This window comes from Fusarium vanettenii, assembly GCF_000151355.1.
Source record: "Fusarium vanettenii 77-13-4 chromosome 2 genomic scaffold NECHAsca_18_chr2_1_0, whole genome shotgun sequence".
In the NCBI taxonomy this organism is placed as follows: domain Eukaryota; kingdom Fungi; phylum Ascomycota; class Sordariomycetes; order Hypocreales; family Nectriaceae; genus Fusarium; species Fusarium vanettenii.
This window is the reverse complement of record NW_003315867.1, coordinates 1,378,728-1,396,687: the sequence shown is the minus strand read 5'-3', so window position 1 is coordinate 1,396,687 and position 17,960 is coordinate 1,378,728. Positions and strand designations below refer to the sequence as shown.

The 17,960-nt window shown below is 53.2% G+C and overlaps 7 protein-coding genes across 7 annotated transcripts; 3 read left to right on the top strand and 4 right to left on the bottom strand.

Moving 5' to 3' along the window:
• Positions 1 to 1,759: 1,759 nt before the first annotated feature.
• On the top strand, positions 1,760 to 3,214 carry NECHADRAFT_32990 (uncharacterized protein; the record flags this gene model as incomplete). Its single annotated transcript, XM_003046460.1, has 7 exons — positions 1,760 to 1,864; positions 1,928 to 2,089; positions 2,385 to 2,470; positions 2,526 to 2,734; positions 2,766 to 2,924; positions 2,980 to 3,073; positions 3,130 to 3,214. Coding segments are annotated over 7 exons (900 nt in total), but the record flags the coding sequence as incomplete, so codon positions are not given.
• A 1,931-nt stretch (positions 3,215 to 5,145) lies between these two features.
• NECHADRAFT_33425 (uncharacterized protein) lies at positions 5,146 to 5,733 on the top strand (the record flags this gene model as incomplete). Its single annotated transcript, XM_003046459.1, has 1 exon — positions 5,146 to 5,733. The coding sequence occupies one exon, from the start codon at positions 5,146 to 5,148 to the stop codon at positions 5,731 to 5,733; it is 588 nt and encodes a 195-aa protein (XP_003046505.1).
• Positions 5,734 to 6,362: 629 nt separating this feature from the next.
• NECHADRAFT_76280 (uncharacterized protein) lies at positions 6,363 to 6,837 on the top strand (the record flags this gene model as incomplete). Its single annotated transcript, XM_003046458.1, has 2 exons — positions 6,363 to 6,469; positions 6,528 to 6,837. 2 exons carry the CDS (start codon positions 6,363 to 6,365, stop codon positions 6,835 to 6,837), a joined length of 417 nt encoding a protein of 138 aa, XP_003046504.1.
• A 186-nt stretch (positions 6,838 to 7,023) lies between these two features.
• NECHADRAFT_90894 (uncharacterized protein) lies at positions 7,024 to 8,060 on the bottom strand (the record flags this gene model as incomplete). Its single annotated transcript, XM_003045895.1, has 2 exons — positions 7,024 to 7,864; positions 7,918 to 8,060. The coding sequence occupies 2 exons, from the start codon at positions 8,058 to 8,060 to the stop codon at positions 7,024 to 7,026; spliced, it is 984 nt and encodes a 327-aa protein (XP_003045941.1).
• A 1,254-nt stretch (positions 8,061 to 9,314) lies between these two features.
• NECHADRAFT_90893 (uncharacterized protein) lies at positions 9,315 to 10,883 on the bottom strand (the record flags this gene model as incomplete). The annotated part of the gene is made up of 3 exons (XM_003045894.1): positions 9,315 to 9,674; positions 9,708 to 10,624; positions 10,706 to 10,883. The coding sequence occupies 3 exons, from the start codon at positions 10,881 to 10,883 to the stop codon at positions 9,315 to 9,317; spliced, it is 1,455 nt and encodes a 484-aa protein (XP_003045940.1).
• Positions 10,884 to 13,217: 2,334 nt separating this feature from the next.
• NECHADRAFT_102425 (uncharacterized protein) lies at positions 13,218 to 14,223 on the bottom strand. The gene is made up of 3 exons (XM_003045893.1): positions 14,124 to 14,223; positions 13,632 to 13,918; positions 13,218 to 13,577 (listed from the first exon to the last, which is right to left on the bottom strand). Exons 1-3 carry the CDS (start codon positions 14,124 to 14,126, stop codon positions 13,553 to 13,555), a joined length of 315 nt encoding a protein of 104 aa, XP_003045939.1. The 5' UTR covers positions 14,127 to 14,223; the 3' UTR covers positions 13,218 to 13,552.
• A 255-nt stretch (positions 14,224 to 14,478) lies between these two features.
• NECHADRAFT_66275 (uncharacterized protein) lies at positions 14,479 to 17,507 on the bottom strand. The gene is made up of 4 exons (XM_003045892.1): positions 17,388 to 17,507; positions 16,972 to 17,261; positions 15,458 to 16,778; positions 14,479 to 15,400 (listed from the first exon to the last, which is right to left on the bottom strand). The coding sequence occupies exons 1-4, from the start codon at positions 17,437 to 17,439 to the stop codon at positions 14,793 to 14,795; spliced, it is 2,271 nt and encodes a 756-aa protein (XP_003045938.1). The 5' UTR covers positions 17,440 to 17,507; the 3' UTR covers positions 14,479 to 14,792.
• Positions 17,508 to 17,960: the final 453 nt, after the last annotated feature.

Sequence of the window (17,960 nt, the reverse complement as noted above, 5' to 3'; positions counted from 1 at the left end):
TCCTCTTCCCTTCCTACCACTAGAATTCTCCTGTCTCCAGATGGTGCATATTGACCTGCCTGCTGGTTGAGGGCCCGTAGTCGGCCTAGCTGTGGACACAGGAGGCGGTGAAGAGATGAAGCTTCGTGCTCGTGGTCCTGGAATTTCCCTTGCTTGACTTTGAGAGGCCCCCAAGACTCCCAAGGTGGATCGGTCACGGTGCCCCTGAGGCCAGGCGATGGCCTCCCTCCATCATCGTGCCTCGTTTCTGGACAGCCGTCCGCCTGTCGCTTCCACCGCGGTCCCTCGCATCCTGAGATTGCCTCTGGAGGAAACCATGGGGTAAGTAAGCAGGGCTATCCCCGTGCCCGTGCTTGATCCATGCTGGTTAAACCGCTTTCCAGTTTAGCCAGTATAGCCAGTCACCCAGTATAGCAAAGCTCCAAAGATGGCGGCGCGGCGGATTCAGCCTGTCTTTGTTCTGAGGTCCCAAGTCCATGTCCTCGGTATTGACATGGTCTGTCATTGGACTATGCCCCGAAGTGGTCACTCAAGTGACCAGGAGATCTTCCCTCACCCGCTGCGGAACGTCATAACACAAGGCGTGAACCACACCTCCCTCGTAAAGTGCCATCTTTGGGGGGCGAGGTCTGGTAGCACACACAGCCGCTGGCGTGGGGGAGAGACAGCCTCGCCCTCGACGTGAAACAGTTCGCATCCATCCCTCTCTATGGTTAGCTCGTAGCTCCAAGCCATCCGCAGGTTCCGCAGGACTCCCGAAAAACAGATGTATGGATCTGAGATGGTGGGAGGGCTTCTGCCCAGGAATGGGCACATTGGGTGGCTCCAATGGAGCTTGAAGGGAATGAGACCCTGGAAATGCTGCATCTGTTTTCGACCGCAATCATGTCTGAACATGCGGCACACCAACCCCTCCACTAAGAGTGGAACCAGTGTCGTCGTCCAAGGATGGAGCCATAGAGAGGTCAACGATGAGGCAATCCCAGAAGTATCCTGGCCAGTTTCGTCCATTTTCATCTCATCCCGGCTCCTTCGCACCAGGAGATCGATCATACCTGATTAGAGTGTTGTTGCCTATTGCTCTTCGAGGTCGGTTGGGCATCGGATCAAGCCTGTTGGCCCATCCTCACAACAGTTCAAGGGACATCAACTTTGACCCCAGCTAGCAAGCAGTCTTGCGCTTGATTCTGATTCCCAGCCCCAACTTATTGGCTTCGAGTCATTGCACATATAGAATAGCCCACAGCCGTAGGTCTGCGGGTAATCCCTGATGCTGAGGTGGACTCAAGCAATAGAGCTCTCAGAGGTCAAGATCGGCAGTAGAACCTTGGGAAACAACACTTTCTCGACCAATCTGCTTGGCTGTTGGCCAAGTCATCTCCGCATTGTCCCAGAAAGCCTCGCGGTGCCCGTAAGTGCTACGAAAGGCCGTTGTATGCAAGAGCCTCCATAAGCCCCGATATGTCTTTGGAGACTGCATCCCGGCACCAGGGTGGCTCTTGACGTGTGGACTCGGGCCACGCTCAGGGTACCACATGATTTCCTAACACTTGATAGTGGCCCAAATTCCCCTTAGAAGGAAGGGAAATCGACTTACCTTTATCGTCTCTCGCAGACAAACACCAAATCCACTCGTGAACTTTCCAAAGGCGACGCAGTTTGGAAAACAATCCTGAACCATGGAAGCCGAGTAAGACAACCAAGATCTCTGGGTGTGAAGAACTCGCTAAGCCCCTCCCCCCCTTTCAAAAGAGACGGAACCGTGCCCCTTGACGAGACGTTTACCGAGACCATTGAGCACTATGGCCGCAGTTATCAACATTACGCCCTGACAAATGGAGTCTATTTTGCACCGATCGACGAGGTAGGGCAACTTCCGGTAGTCAAGACAACTAAATCGTTAACAGAGCATGTCACACCGGTTTAGGACGAAATTTCACGCCTCGAGCTGATGCACGGCGTGCTCAACAGACTCTTCGACAGCCGTCTAATATTCCCGCCCATCAGATCTCCGAGAAGGATTCTTGACTGCGGTTGTGGCCCTGGGGACTGGGCTATGGAGGTTGCTTCGCAGTATCCTGATGCTGAGGTAAGTCGTTTTCCCCAGTCCGACGCTCCTTGCTTCTCGTTACACGCGGTCCCTGCGAGGCGTCCTGATCGAAGAGGACTTGGCACACCACTCTGGGTACGACGCAGCGAGATCGACCGTTTGGCTCAACACCCAGCCCCCGTAACACTTGTCTAAGAAGATCCGAGCAGAGCTCTGTCCGAGAGGGACTGACAACCAGGGGCTGGGGCTGCTGGGTCGCCGATGCCGAAGGAGTCGTTCTGTTCCTTACGACCATGTTGAGAGATGGCAATAAGCGACTGATCGTAATCGACAGGTCCTCGGAATCGACATAAGCCCGCATGTGATCCCTGAGAATCCACCCGACAACATGGAGCTCCAGGTTGATGACCTCAACGGAAGGTAGGTTGTCCAAGAACGAACAAAGAGCAAAGCGCTAAGTCATGTCCCGGCATAGGTTCACATTCCAATCCAACCACTTTGATGTTGTCCATAGTCAGATGGTGGCAGGTGGGATACACGCGAATCGATGGCGAAGCTATATTCGAGACATATTTCGGGTACTGAGGCCGGGCGGCTGGTGTCAGATGGTCGAGATATACTTCAACGCGCAGTCGGACAACGGGACATTAACTCGAGGCAAGCCTTCCAATCTTCAACCAAGGGGTTGTCGACCATTAATAACCATTGCATCCAGACCACGCTCTATCACGGTGGTCGAGGCGGTATCTGCAGAGCCAACAGCCGTACAAAGACCCTCGGGCACCATTGCAGATGGCAACCTGGATGAGGAGTGCGGGGTTTACCGAAGTCGAATCAAGGTTGTTGACCTTGCCGATGTGTGCTTGGTCGAATGGTAGGACGCAGGTGATAACTTTGTTGTCGAGATGATGCTGATCATGGCACTGCAGATGCTCGAGAGTATGAGATCGGGTGGTCGAACAACGAAAACGTCAATCAGCTCCTATACTCGCTGGCACTTTACCCCTTCACACAGTTCCTAGGGTGCGTTGGTATCAGTTGAACTCCGAGGTACCGTTTGTTTGCTAAGCTCTCGGCAGGATGTCGTTTAACGATTTTCAGCTCCTTGTTGCCCAAGCAAGGAGCGAGGCCGGCAACCCGGCATTCAAGGTGAACAACCCCTGATTTTTCAAACCTGAAACTTGAACGAAAGTCAGAGGTCTAACATGGTAGACGTGACTGCGGCTGGTAGGCTTACTTCCCCATGTAAGTCGGATGTGTCTTGGCTGTTCGATTGAAGTGCGATGCTGACCATTGGGCACCAGATATGTATGCATTGGGAGGAAACCACGTCGAGGATAGGCGATACGAAGCCCAACAAAAGCGTCTGAAGGCCGTGGGGCGACAGCGGTGCGCAGGGGAGTGCATGCAAGCGCCAGGAAAGGGACAGGCGACTTTCATTGACTGGAGGGGATGGATTGAAATATATGACGATGGCCAGGAGAAGGGACGAGAGGTTGTAAATGCGTCTCGATGCGCCTTGACGGGTCGTTGAAAGAAGGTTTGTATGGCTGGGGAGGCAGGCGGATGTGGCGCGCCGTCAAACGGATACCTAGTGCAGGAAGGCACGATGAGAACACACCAAGTCAGAGGAGGCAACCCAACCTAGGAGGGAGGAAGGCCCAACCTCCAGTCTGAGGTGGCATGCAAGTAAAGGAAAGAACCTAGTCACGGGAGAAGGGGAACAGGTTCCTTAGGTTGCTGCAGGTGCTCGGACTTAAAGATCCAGGTAAACAAGAAGCTCCATATACGGCTCTACAAAGTGGCTGCTCATCCCTTCTTATTGCTTCCAGGGAGTGACTCGCAACGGCTGGCCCCATGGAGGCTCGGTACCGGCTGGCTGGGACCCGGTGAGGGAACAGCTGGAGACTTGGCCTGCCCGCTGCGACTCGAGCGACCACACCTATCCAGGGAAGTGCCCGTCCCCGTCCCCGTGTCCACCACGGATGGAGATCAAGCCGCAGAGGGACGACTCATGAATGGACCAAGAGCGTGGGAGCAAGATGGGCAAGCAAGGTAGCCAGCGATCCATGGCCGGGCCGTTCCCCTTCTTATCCACCACACGCACGAGAACCCACCTCTCCCGAACGGAACGGGCACGATAGGTGATCACGATCTCGTCTCTTTTTTTACAATCCCTGGCCGGCCAGGTATTCCACGAGGGATCTATCGATGTGTTCATCTCCTCATCTCCACCTACGTTGCCTGGTAAGGGTAAGGGACTGGGTTTCCGAGGAGATCATCCATGGCAGTCAACTACCGGGCTCAGGCCAAGGCCTCGATGCCCAATAGTGCTATTCTAGCGAGCCCAGAGGCGGTGGAACCTGTCAGTACCTTCAGGGCCGTTGACAAGTGCAGCTGTCACCGAGTCCAGCTGCGTCATCTGTCGCTGATGCCCTCGAGCCTCCCCTTGATCTGTCCCCCTCTGGTGAAGCTAGCGCGGAACCCTAGTGGGATGCAATATCAACGGAATCATCCCCGACCCTTGTCAACGCATGGGAGGCTGGGTGCACCAAAGATCAGGTGATTTAGCGTGCTGGAAGGTCTTGTCAGTCTACATCAACAACGGCAAGGACGGATGTTTGTTGGACATTTTCTCCTGGGAACCCGAAACGGCTATGACGAAGACGCGGGATATGCGGAGGACAAAGCACACCAGCATCCAGGCTCGCGGAATGAGCCAATGAACCATACAACACCCCCGGTATCCATTGATTATCTCGAAAATTTCCGAAACCGTCTCCCCCGTAATCGCCCAGTAGCCCAGCCCAGTGCACTGGCTTGGGCCGCCCACGCCGCCCTACAGGCCGTTGCACACCGCTAGGGCCCGGCAGACAAATCACAGCCGCCAATTGACGCCGCAGATGCACAAGGGAAATTTTGAGCTCCTAACTCACCCAGCTTGAGCTTTCATCACTTCAAGATTCGATCGTCACGGTGCATACAATCTCATCCCATCGCCAACCGCGCTTCTTAGACCCGAATTGGCTTCCTCGACTCAACACCTCCATCCTTCATCTGCGCCATCATCGATCACAATGTCCTGCAAGCCCTCCATGCACCTCCTCCGAGCGCTACGGGCGTTTCAGCCTTGCTCGGCCTACCGACAACCCGCCAACCGACTCTCATCTGCTTCCCTCTGCCGCTTCTACTCGACACCCGCTGGCGATGCCCCTCCTCCGCTACTGTCCAAGCTCAAGTCTGAACTCAAGACGGCTATGCGCGCCAAGGATGCCCCCCGCCTAGCCGTTCTTCGGGCAATCATGTCGGCCAACCTCAACGCCTCCAAGACATCGACCCCCATCAAGACGGATGTGCAGCTCGTGGCTTTGATCCGCAAGATCCAGAAGGGTGCCTTTGACGCCGTTGCCGAGGCTAAGGCTGCCGGCCGCGAAGACCTGGTCCAGAAGGAGGAGGAGCAGATCAAGGTTCTGGACGAGTACATCTCCAACAGTGGCGTGCAGACTCTGGGTGAGGCCGAGCTCAAGGCCCTGGTTCAGGATGCCGTCGAGGCTTCCAAGGCTGCTGGTATTCAGGCCAAGGCTATTATGGGCGACGTCATGAAGCGACTATCCGGTGCTCTCGAGGGTAAGGATGTTGACCGAAAGGAGCTGGCCAAGCTGGTCAAGGAGCTGACAAGCTAAGTCAGCTAAGTCAGATATCCAAGGATGGTGTAAGATATGTACATTATTGCGCCAAAGTGGCGTTGGAGCTGCTGTTGAACCCTCTCCATATCCCAATCATCTGTACGAATTTACGCTGTTGTACGATCACATCTTGCTCCTACATAGAGCGCGATTTAAAGCTATTCGGAGCCAACTTAAAGAATATGTAAAAGTCACAAAACTTAAAGGCATAAAGTCTCTTTCTATGTGGTGAGTAACTTGACGGTAAGAATACCTCGACGATTGTTTAAGGTCATGAGGCCAACCGCATTTGTTACCTGTGCCATTCACTCATCCAGTGCAACTTGCTTCATTATCGTTTTACTACCTTGAGAAACATTTATTCCCTGAGTCCCGACTTGTGAGGAGCAGGTCGAGCCAACTCCGGGGTACTATCATGGCCGAGTGACCCCACCTTGACAGCGCCGACGGAGCCATGAGTAGATAGGCATAGTACAAGTGACTCACAATAGTAGAACAACATGTCCAGCACGCCCTTTGATATTTATTGATATTTAATCCTCTCGAGCTTGGTCTCATCTTCTTCCTCGTCTTATTTCTGTCTCACATCTAATTATTCTTCTCTTCGCAAGCAAAAACAAGCAATCATGGTATCTCGTCAAAACATCAGCTCCGGCTCTGCCTTTGAAGCGCAGATTGGCTATTCACGAGCCGTCGTCACAGAAGATTGGGTATTCGTGAGCGGTACAACTGGGTAAGTTTTCCCTCTGTGACTCTACAACTCATCACATTGGGGCTAACATGTGTCATAGCTACAACTACAGCACCGGCGACATCTCCCCCGACGTGGCCGAGCAAGCGGACCAGACCCTGGCCAACATCGCCGCGGCTCTCAAGGACGCAGGCGCATCTGTTGAAGACGTCGTCCGCGTTCGATATATTCTTCCCGACCGTGATGACTTCCCAAAGACTTGGCCGGTGTTGCAGAAGTGGTTCGGCCATGTCCGTCCTGCGGCGACTATGGTGCAGTCCGCACTGATGAAAGAGGAGATGAAGATTGAGATTGAAGTCACTGCCAGGAAGGGGTGCGGAAACTCGACTGACCAGGGACCGGTGGCTTAATACATGAAACTCCGAGTGATTAGATCAAGTTGATTACAACTGTCTACCGTTTGTTCTATTCTACAGCATTCTCAGCTTCGTCCAAATCCAAGCGACACCAAGAACTATCCTTATCTATCCAGTTATATATATACCAAATAAACACAGTTTTAGATCCCCAAGTACAAGTAGAATGCGAGCATCCATCTAGTGAACCAAGGGCGCAATCAAGCCTCCAGTAGCAAAAGCAGTACCGATGGTAACAAGGCTCGACGTCGACAAGAGTGACAGACCACTGATTCCATGTCCAGAGGTGCAACCTCCAGCCAGTCTTGAGCCAACAACCATCACGAAGCCGCCAGCAGCAGCCAATCGTGGCTCAGTCTCGACGATGGACGCTGCGAGAAGCTCAGGGAAGTTCTTTGAGATTGCCCAGGCGCCCGCCGCCACGCCAGTCGCGAATAGCATGTTCTGGCGGCTGCTGGGCCATGAGGCACGGTCGGCACCCTTGACGAGCCACCAGAAGTGGTTTCCCACTTCCTCGTAGGAGCCAGAGACACCGAGCATAGAACGGCGGACAAGGATAGAGAAGAGCTGGGCGAAACCGATAAAGAGACCGCTACCGGCGGAGAAGAGGGTCCAATCCGAGCCAGTGGTGTAGACAACCGAAGCAGCGATGGCAGAAAGACAGAGAGTCTCGAAGAGAATGATAGTAGTGGCCCTGGAGACGCCGAGCTTTTCGTTGAGGGTGACAGTCTCGGGCTTCACTCCCGTCCTCTCCTTTTGCGCCTTGATAGCCTTTGAGAGGAATCCCGTCCACACGATACCGCCAAGCACCGCTCCGCCCAGAGCGTAGAATCCAGTCTGAAGTCCAGCTCCGACTTGAGCGAGCACAGTTCCAGGACATGAACCCGAGAGAGCCATGCCGGCGCCGAGAAGAAAGCCGCCGAGGACGTTGCCATCATATTGGCCAAAGAGGCCGATGGGTGAGGAGCTACGAGGCTTGAGATTTACGTAGCCAGAGCCTTCTATAGCTTTGTAAACAACGCTATATATCTAGGTCAGAAAACACAAGATATGTTGGAGGGAAAAGACACTCACGCGCTGGTCGCTGCCGCGCCGAGAAAGGTCTGCAGCATGTGCCATTCTTCAAACTTGAACTGGTTGATGATGACGGATGGGGAGTAGACACCGGCAACCACAGTAGCAGCGCCAAAAACAGCGCCCGAGATGAGCGAAGCCATGATGAAAAATATTCGAGTCTTTGGAGTGGAATATGCAGTTGGTGGATCACCAGTGAAGATGGTGTTGAAGTGTATGCCGGTCTTCGGAGTGTCGGCAGCGGGAACCTTAAGTAGGGCAACTTTGAAATAGGGGAAACAACTGCTCTAGTAGCAATGCTCACAAATCAAGCTTTCATAAGAAAAAGGGCGAAATTTCATATCCAAGATTCAAGTCGCCGAAGTAAAAAGGCCAAGAGCCTGATGTTAAGAAATTGATCCGGGTTCCCGCTGTGGCCGACGTCCCGATTGCTAAGTCGGTAGCGTCAGAATTGGGGAAAGTGATGCCATCCGGGGACGGACCCATTGAATGCGGGTTCACAGCAAGATACATATTCTCGTCGCCAGATGTATACTGTGCAACTATATTCTTGTAGTTTGATGTGTAAGTCGACGGGGAGTTACATGCGGTGGAATAAACAAATACAGTAGTGAATTGGTCTCATTAAGGTGCTGACAGTCTCAGCCACCGAGTTCGGGGAATAGACTTGGCTCGGGGACCTGAAAGTGACAGCTCGGGGACCACACCAGCGGCGACAATTGATTACAAACAACTTGACTCTCAAGCACTGGCCTTTTATTTCCGATCGGGCCAAATATTCCTCAATTTTTTTTCCTTCTATTGAGATCAACATTTACTGGTGGAATATATCCCATCTACCTTTGGCCCTTGAAGGCCGGCATCTCTTACAGGGTAGCCACCTTTTTCACACAAGTTTGTGTGAGCAAGTCACCATAAGGATCCCACCGAAGGATGGGTAGCTGAAAATATATTATAAAAATGGGTAGGATAATAAGTAATATCAGCCTTAAAGTATTACCTCTTATTGGGATATCTCTCTACTTTTTTTTAATTGTTATTTTTACATACATGATCATCACAAAGCCGAGATCTTTGACAGTGGCTGCGTAGGGCCATACCTAGTTTGCGCCTTTTAGTTTTCATTTGCTCTTTGACCTATGCGTAGGACATACACACTATGGAGAAGACAATAAGGTGAGCAGCAAGTATCTGATTCATTGCTAGCATATTCTCATAAGCCTTTTGTTTTGCTTTGTTATTGTACATGACTGATCCAGCCAATCTTCCTCAGGTCAAGATCTCGTCATCTCAAAAGAATCATTTAACCCCCAAATGTACATGATGAAGTGAATCAAATTTCCAACACACAGAAGTTTAAACACGCGTTCCTCTCCAAGATACCTGCTACGGCATCTTTACTCTCCACAGATGCCAAAGGCGTTCTGACAGCCACAATCGCAGTGTCGGCTCTTGCGACCACAGCGGCCCTTCTTGGAGCAGCAGTTGCCGAATGAGCTGCCTTCACAGGTCTGGCCTGTCTCGCCACCGCAGCGACCGTCCTTGGAGACCTTGAGTCCAGAGCCTCCCTCCTCGACTGGGACGCTCGAGGTCTCCTTGGGCTTGCTGACGGAGGTGCTAGTAGGCGCAGTGATATACCCGGTAGGGGTCTCCTCATAGGCCGGAAAAGCATCCTCGTTGTACTCGACGGTCTCAGGCTCAGCCTTGGGGGCACTGACCTTGGGAGCGCTGGCCGTGGTCTTGGCGGGAGCCGCAGCCTTGGTGGTAGAGGGCTTCTCGACAACAACGACGCTGCTTGTAGTGTCCTTGCCATCCTTGTTCGCCTCGGTGCCGTCGTAGGGTGCGGGAATGGGGCCAGGCTTAGCAAACACCTCCTTTCCAGTGAACTTGGGAGGGCCCTCAAAGTTCTCGTTCTCGCACTGGTTGTTCATCTCTGTGCAGTAATCGCTCCAGACCTCACAGTTGGCACCGCCAGAAGGAGCAGCAGTCTTCCAGCAAACATCGGCCTGGTTCCAGCACTCCTTGGAGGCGGCCCAGCACTCGTCTTGGCCAGAGTACTTGGCCATGGGCTTGGCGCACCAGTTGCCATTCTTGACGAGGCAATCACTAGGGATGACGCCGTACTTCTGGGTCTGCTTGGTGCCAGTCTCTTCAGCGGTAGGGACCCAGACATCAGGGCCGGGGATGGGGTACTCGCCGAGAGGCTTCTCGTAGATGTTGTAGGTGAGGCCGGGGGTGTCCTTGTTGACGTATCCAGGGATGCTAACTTCGTTCTTCTTAGGGACCTGAAGAGGAACGTTGGGGCCGTTCTCAATGAAGATCTGGGCACAGCCCTGGTAGAACTGGGGATCACCAGCGGGAGCGTTGTGCAGGGCAAGGACCTCGGGACGGACCAGGTAGTAGCCCGAGGGTAGGCCAGTAGGCAGGTCGACCGAGAGAAGGCCGTTGTTGGCTCGGAGGCGGTCGGTACACCAGGTGCCCTCCTTGACGTCGTAGCCATCCTCCCAGATCTTGAACCATCCAGCACCGGCAGCAGAGTCGGTGAGGATGTTGTCAACCTTCTTAACGTAGACAGAGCAGGGGCCCTTGTGGCCCTCGGCGATGGCTCCGGGTCGGTTGTAGGCGGGAGACTCACGGAAATGGAAGGTGAGTTGAGCACCGCCGGGGGCAGGGCAGATGAACTTGGCAGGCTTGTCACCATCTCGGCCTATAAAAGTCTTTGTCAGTTACTGGATTCACGGTGTTTCCGCTGATACAAGTCCGGTTGGGGAGTGGCAGCTGAACTTACCACAAGCCATGACATCTCCAGTAATGGGATAGATGGGACCATTGGCAGTAGCACCATCCTCGGGCTGACGAACACAAGTTCCGTCACCCTGGTTCTTGCCATCGACGTAGAACGTAGTGAAGAGTGTATGAGCGTTCGCAATAGAAGCGAGGCCCAGAACGGTAGAAAGGAACTTCATGGTGAAGGATTCAAAAGATAATGGAATTCAAGAAAGAATGAAAGAGGTAATGGGCAGAAAGTCCAGTTTCTGCGAAGCCGCTTGGGCAGAAAGTCGTAGTTGTTTTTGCTGTAGGGAGCGTGTATGCCGAGAAAGCGGCAAGAAAAGGAGTGACTGTGAAATCGGAAAGAAGATGAAGAATAGAAAGGGAAGGGAAAAAAAGAAACAACTTCTCAACACCAGATTGAGGAAGAATTGGTGAGTGACGAGAGAAGGGGAAGCCATCATAAAAGTCGGGGGACATGCTGAGTTGATATACCCTCATTTCACAGGCTCACCAACATGGCCAAGACCAGTAGGGCCCAACAAGCTCAGCTCAGTTCAGCTCAGACCATGGACAGGACAGGGTAGACAAACCCACAGATCAGATGTCCACAGACTTCAAAGCAACAACCTACATCCCTGAGCCTTGGGCCTGGATATCGGTGACCGACGGCGAGCACATCGAGTTACACGCGCAAGACCGCCTCTATGGTCGGTCCAAACGCCGCCACCACCTAAAACAGTGGCTTCGCCCCTAGACTAATCCTCCTCTCATTCCCCCAGCAGCACCAGACACGGGAAAGAGTCCAAGATCCTGGACAGTTGCCGGCCGGCTCCTGCAAGCCGCAATCAAACGGAACAGCCGCCGAGGCGGGCTGCGGGCTTGGGCCGTCGATCTGGCGTATCATCTTAGGAAGGAGGGCGAAGAGGAGACGAGCGCTGAGTGCCAAGATGCTCAAGATGAAACGAATATGTAGAGGTGCAAGGTACCCGTGTGTGCGGTGTAATTTCTAGGTACCTGCGTCAAGCAAGCGCTTAGTGGGCGTTATTCCGCTGCGGGCTGCCTGTGGTCTTTGCAGGAGGGAAGGCACGTTCTCCGGAGCATTAATCAGAATAGAGATGGAGAAGAACATGTCTGACTCGGGAAATACATGACATCTCCTCTACTGCAACCTCAATGCCATGGCAAGACATTTCTCGATAATGATTGTTGGTTCCAACATAAACAACCATCAACACAACTCTCCGATACAACCAGAAACAAACACAGACGAAACACCGACAAGGATCATCCATGATCCACAGCACAGAACCTCAAACCCCATCAAACATCCCGCCCGACGCTCCCGGCTAACACCTGCAGGGAACCCCCTCCACCAAGCGCGTCGGCGGCGTTCAGTGGTGCGACCTCTAAACATCCAGCTTGCTCAGTCCTTAACTCAACCTGAGCGGTCCTTTCAATCAATCCTATTCATCCTTTTGCTCATCTCAGGAATCACCTGTTCACCGCACATGACGGTGTATTCCTCTGTACACCTTCGTATCTGCACTACCTTCGTCCTAGAAGCCAACCAAGAGCGTAAACATTCATCCTAACTACTCAGCTCATACTCACCGTAATGCCGTAGCACTCACATAATCGGATAAACAGTTTCAAACCCAGCACCTTATTTCCAGAGGGAGCAATCACATCCCGCTCCATACCAAGACCTGAAGACAAGGATACCGTCGATCCTCCTTCTCCAGTCTAATCTCACCAAGGGGGCCCAAACCTCCATCCTTTCATCCCCCTCAAGGGGCTAGGATTCCGACTAACAAGATGCGGAAGTTATCCCGCTGTCATCCCATCTTGCCTGCGTAAATCGTTCCTTGAAACCTGATCTTCGTGAGACTGCCCATGAACGAATTCTGCCCTCACCTGTTTGCACTAGCATTCCTACTTTTCCCAACAACCTGGCGAGGGAACCTCAATTTATCTGCGGACTACTGTTACAGCAGGGGTGCAACCTAAAGACGAGATCGCAATGGTGCCTCAAGGAGGAATAAGCTTGTTCTCATGCAACGCCTAACATAAGGGTAAAATTACCCGATGGACATGGCAGACACGAGAGAGTATAGCTTATTCGCAGGTACTAATTTGTTTATTCTTACGTTCTGAGTCCTCATGGATAGATCATCCTCATCTTGAGAGCGCAAGAGTGAAAGGCCAAGCTTAGCCTTTGACAGCCCATGGTGATCCTTGTTTAACAACATAGGCTTGGTCACTGGAAGAAATATCAGGCCTCATCATTGACCTATGCAGCATCGTAGAACCACCAAAAAAAAGCATCCCGACCTTCTTTCGGCCCTTGGGTCCTCACCCATCGGCGCTTCGGCAGCCCTCACGCCGACCCGCGGTCAAGATCAACCGAGAGCCAATTGATCCATCCTCTTACCGCTGCTTCTGCGCGGCACCCCGTTCTTTACCTCCATGAGGCTCTGGGCGGCTATGCAAAGTGAAAGACTTTCGTGTTTCTTTTATGTCTCAATTGTTTTACTTTGTTTCCTGTTCCATAAAGTTTCATGCCGTGTGTCCCTTAACGTCATCCAAGGATATCATGAGTTGAAAGGGCAAGAGTGGAGATTTGATTCTGACTCGATGCGCGACCAATATGTATGACCTCTTCTCTCATGTCCATTGCACATATATAGACACAGATATTTTTCTCCTCGCGTACTTGGTCTTCATCATGCGCCTACATTACAGTCAACTCCTCCGTCTTCCCCTTCCATTCAGCTTCCGCAAAAGAGTTCCGTCTCTTGCGTCTGCCGCTTCCCTTATGGTACAATATGGTACATGCTAACTCCAGTTGTATGCTGGGGGTATCTTATTCGTTGATCTTGGCGAGGATCCTAGAGTCATGTTAGTCTGCTGCTATCCCTCAAGCTCCAAGCACGGGCACTCACTCGCTGTCGCGGAAGAGCTGGTACTCCTCCTCACCGGCCTTGACGGGAGAGCCGCCGAATTGGGGGATGAGGACGCGGTCACCGACGGCGACGCCCATGGGTAGTCGGTTACCCTTCTTGTCGAGGGCACCGGGGCCGACGGCGAGGACCTTGGCCTCGTTGAGCTTCTCAACGCTAGACTCGGGGAGGAAGATGCCGCTGGCGGTCTTGGCCTCGGCCTTGATGCGCTGGACGAGGACACGGTCCAGGAGGGGAGCGAGGGCTCGGATGGACTTGATGGAGGTGGCCTGTAGCAGGTTATGTTAGTATTGGTTCGCCCTTCAGACACAGGGCCTCCTCCAATGGCTCCTTCATGCTTCAATCCTTGGTCCTCGACTCTTCAACCGGCTATTCAATTGCCCAGGGCCGTCGTATGCCGATGATTCCAGAATGAAGCACTCCGAGAGCCATCTTGTAAGAGCCCCTCCAGCACAGGCAACGCAATGCACGCACCATTGTGATTATGTGAAAAGGCGGTTAAGCGGTAGAACAGAGGAGAGTCGTAGAGTCGTAAACAAGGATGGAGTAAAGAGGGAGAAGAGTCGGACTTGGGAGTTCAGCGGAGTTCAAATCGGAGTGGACCTCGTCTCTTCCAACAGCTTCCAGAAGAAGGTCAGCAATTTTTTCCCTCCAAGCTTCCCCTCGGCGCTTGATTTCCCCGGTTCCGAGACGAGACCCCGGCAATACGTCTCCGTCTCCGGCAAACAAGACCTTTGCTGTCACCGCACGTGCCTCCATTGCCGAGTTGCCGAGTAAACGGATTGGGGTAGGTTGATTATCATGATGGAATGCAACACAAGGAACCAATCATTGAGACGATATTGTTATTCAACTGCTTCTTCCACATTTACCCAACTAGTTAATGTAATTGAAACCAAGTACCGCTTCCTGTATCCTGTTGCAACTAATACGCCGCACCTTTTGCAATTGCTTATCCAACTTCTATCTGTTGTCAATCATCATGCGCTGTCGAGTAATGCCACTTCCTTCCACATGCAAAATAACACGCTGCCCTGCTGTCCTCCAATTTATACCCACCAGTCGCTCTCAGAAACGCCAAACCCTGTCAACATGTCCGTAAAAGCATGCAATACAATGTTTTGTCTGTTATCCGTCCAGTCATTACTTCTTCTCCGGCTGCTGGTTAGCCGGCGGCTCCAAGATGTGGGTGTGATTATCGGCCGGTACCACCTCGCCGTGGTCGAACTGCTGGCAGATGACCGTGTCGGCAACCCACGGCTCTTGAAGGATCTCGTCCATTCGAGCCCGCTTTTTAGGGTCGAGCTCGAGCATCCTGCTGACGATATGTCGACTTTCTCTCGGGAGTAGTCGCAGAATGCGCCACGGGCCTCGGATCACCTCCTTCTTATCGGCAGGTGCCTTGGAATCACCCGTAGACGCCGATGGTTGCGCACTCGTCTCCTCCTTTCGCTCATGGTGAGACTTTCGCTTCACTTCATCCTCGGCCAAAAAGTCCCGCGCCGGGGTGGTGGTCAAGTCATTCGTTGACTTGGAGGGCACGATCAGCTTCTTCGGATCATGCCCAGGAGTTGGATCCGCCGCAAACAGCTTGAATGAATTATCCGTCATACGTGGCAACTTCCAAGGGAATCGGCGCAGAGTCATGCAGCAGAAGATGATGGCCAATGACCAAATATCCACGGCCACAGCATCGTACTCCTTGGAGTCGTAAACCTCAGGGGCAAGGTAAGGATCAGAGCCAACAATACCTAAAAGTTATTAGCGCCTCGTTTTGATATCAAAGTCCAAACAGAAATCAAACTTACCCTTCGCGGGTACCGTGTCAGTCTCGAAGGGGTACTTGAAGACATGGGCGCTACCAAAGTCGATAATCTTCATGATGCCCTTGCTGCTGACAACCACATTGTCCAGCTTGAGGTCGCGGTGAGCAAGGCCCACGCTGTGCAGATATGTCACGCCATTGAGGATCTGCAGGAAGCAGCACGTTATCTCCTCCCGAGACATCCGACCGGTCATAACGATCGCAAACAGATCGAACGGTGCGTACTCCATGACTTCGTACCACCTGCCCTTTTCCTGCAAGATATCCAACGTCTCGATGATGTTGCCATGGTGGAGAGTCGATCCAACGCAAAACTCGGCCGTGACCTTTTTGTTGTACTCCTTTTCGGTTTCGTATGTGTGCCTTGCGCGGAATTCCTTGACAGCAAACACGGTACCATCGTCCTTGCGCTTCATCAGCCGTACCGAGCCGCCGGCACCAGATCCCAGAAACTTGCCGAGCTTGCCGTATTTGGAAGACAACCCATGATCGTCTCCAAAAGGCAACTGCTGAGTGGACCTGGAAGCCAGGGGCGACTTTCCAAGCTTGATCGACGGCGCTGGGGAAGAATCCCTCTTTTTGTGATGATGGCCTGACTTCCGGAAGAAGCGCTTCAGATCTGCCATAGAGCCATGACCCGGGTGGACGATACCAGTGGCGGCGCTATCGTTGTGTGAAAGGTCCTCGGTGCTGTTCTTGGCACTTCCAAAAATTGACGAAGCACGCTTCTCGTTCACGTTTGACCTAGATCCATGGGGCGAGCTGTGTTTCTTCTTCCTAGAAAAGATAAACCTGGGGTCGATTGAGTTTTTGGTCGCATGTGGCGCGGGTGCGGGCCGGCGGTTCTTTGCATAAGGGTCGTTGGCATCGCCACCAGGGGTGATTGGTTTGGAGTAGAAGTTTGATGCTGAGCTTCGAGAAGGGCTGGATTCTCTGGAAACAGGCACAGACCCGGGACCAACACCAAACATACCCCGACGGTGGGACTTGTGCTGCTCCTCGGCTGACGAAGCTCTACGAACCGCATGATCCGAGGTGGCTCGGTGTGTAGAGGGTCTCCTGTCAGGAGCTGGCGTGGGCTTTTCGTGCGAAGACGATGGCTGAGGGGTGATGATTGGGGGTTCGTTCGCTGCCTGCCCTTCCCTGGGCTTCCGTTCGGTACTAGCTTGGCCGGATCCTGCGGGAGTGAGGGGAGGAGACGCCAATGCAGAAAGTCGTGGGCTGCTGTGTGTGGATTGGAAGTTGGCCGAGGTAGGGGTGGGCAGTCTTGTGGACTGACCCGATTCATCTTCATGAGACGGGACCTGCGATGACATCAATTAGCGTCAGTAGCAAAACCTTGAGCTGGGGTAGGGGAGCTGGGGCTCTGCTGCAAGCTCAAACACTCAACGGCGAAGGGACGCCGGCGGAGCAATCGGTTATCATTTGAGCCAACGCCGCATGCGGAGACTCGGGCAAGCGCAACTTCAAAGCAAAAGAGGGGCTGAAAGCACATACTCTTGACGGTGGAAGAGAGAAGGGCTCGAATTGACAGCTTGTCAGACGAACTTCCTGAAGAGGTCGGCCGTGGAGCGACTTGGTGAAAGCTTTGAGTTGGTCGGCGGTGACCTCTGTGAAGGAGCTCGACGGTGCCTCCTCGTCTGGGCATGATGACGACTTCTCGGGAGCGGCGGGTTCGGTAGGTGAGATCTCCTGGACGGCAGCAGAGAAGCGGACGCCAGGAGCATCTTCGGCCGCCTTTTCCTGGGCGACCGCGGGCTCTTCAGGTTTCTGGGAAGGCTCTGGAGCTTGAGAGAAAGCCATGTCAGCGATTGTGATGTCCAGAGGTTCTGGCGATGAAGATGGGCGCGCAGAGCAGCAGATCAAGGTGGGGCAGCTCAGAGATTCGGCTGAACCGGAAGATATAGACTTACCAGAAAGGTCCTGGGAGCGAGGACGCTCGCCAGGAGGAGTAGGAGATGCCATGGGATGTGAATAGATACTGGCGATGGAGGTTGATCCAAAGGCAGGGGAAGAAAACGAAGGAAGCAAATTTGGGGAGGGTTGAAAGAGGAAGCGAGTCCAGAGCAAAGAGTTGCGACGGCGATGATAAAAGAGGACGGCCGGCCGAGTTGGTTGGTGGGGCTCTCGTGGGCTCCTCCCACTTTGACTTGGCTGCCTTTCCACTTCTCTCTTCCTACCTTTTCGGTTCTCTCTCTCCCTTTGGTGTCTTGCTGGGAACCTAGGAAGCTAGCCCGCGTTCGCACGTACCAACAGCGACTTCTGCGGGTGCTAGAAGCAGGCTAGAGGCGCGCTAGGGGTGTCTCTGGGCAGCTGACGACCGAGAATTGGTCGTACAAGATGGCGAAAATTGACGTCCAGGGGAAAAAGAAAGGAAACAAAAGGTTAGTTACACGGGTTTACTTGGAAGACTTCTCTCGGGTAGCACAGTAAGTGAGAGCCCAACAGACAGGGTCGTTGTGGCACGGTTGTCCAGTTCTCAGCTG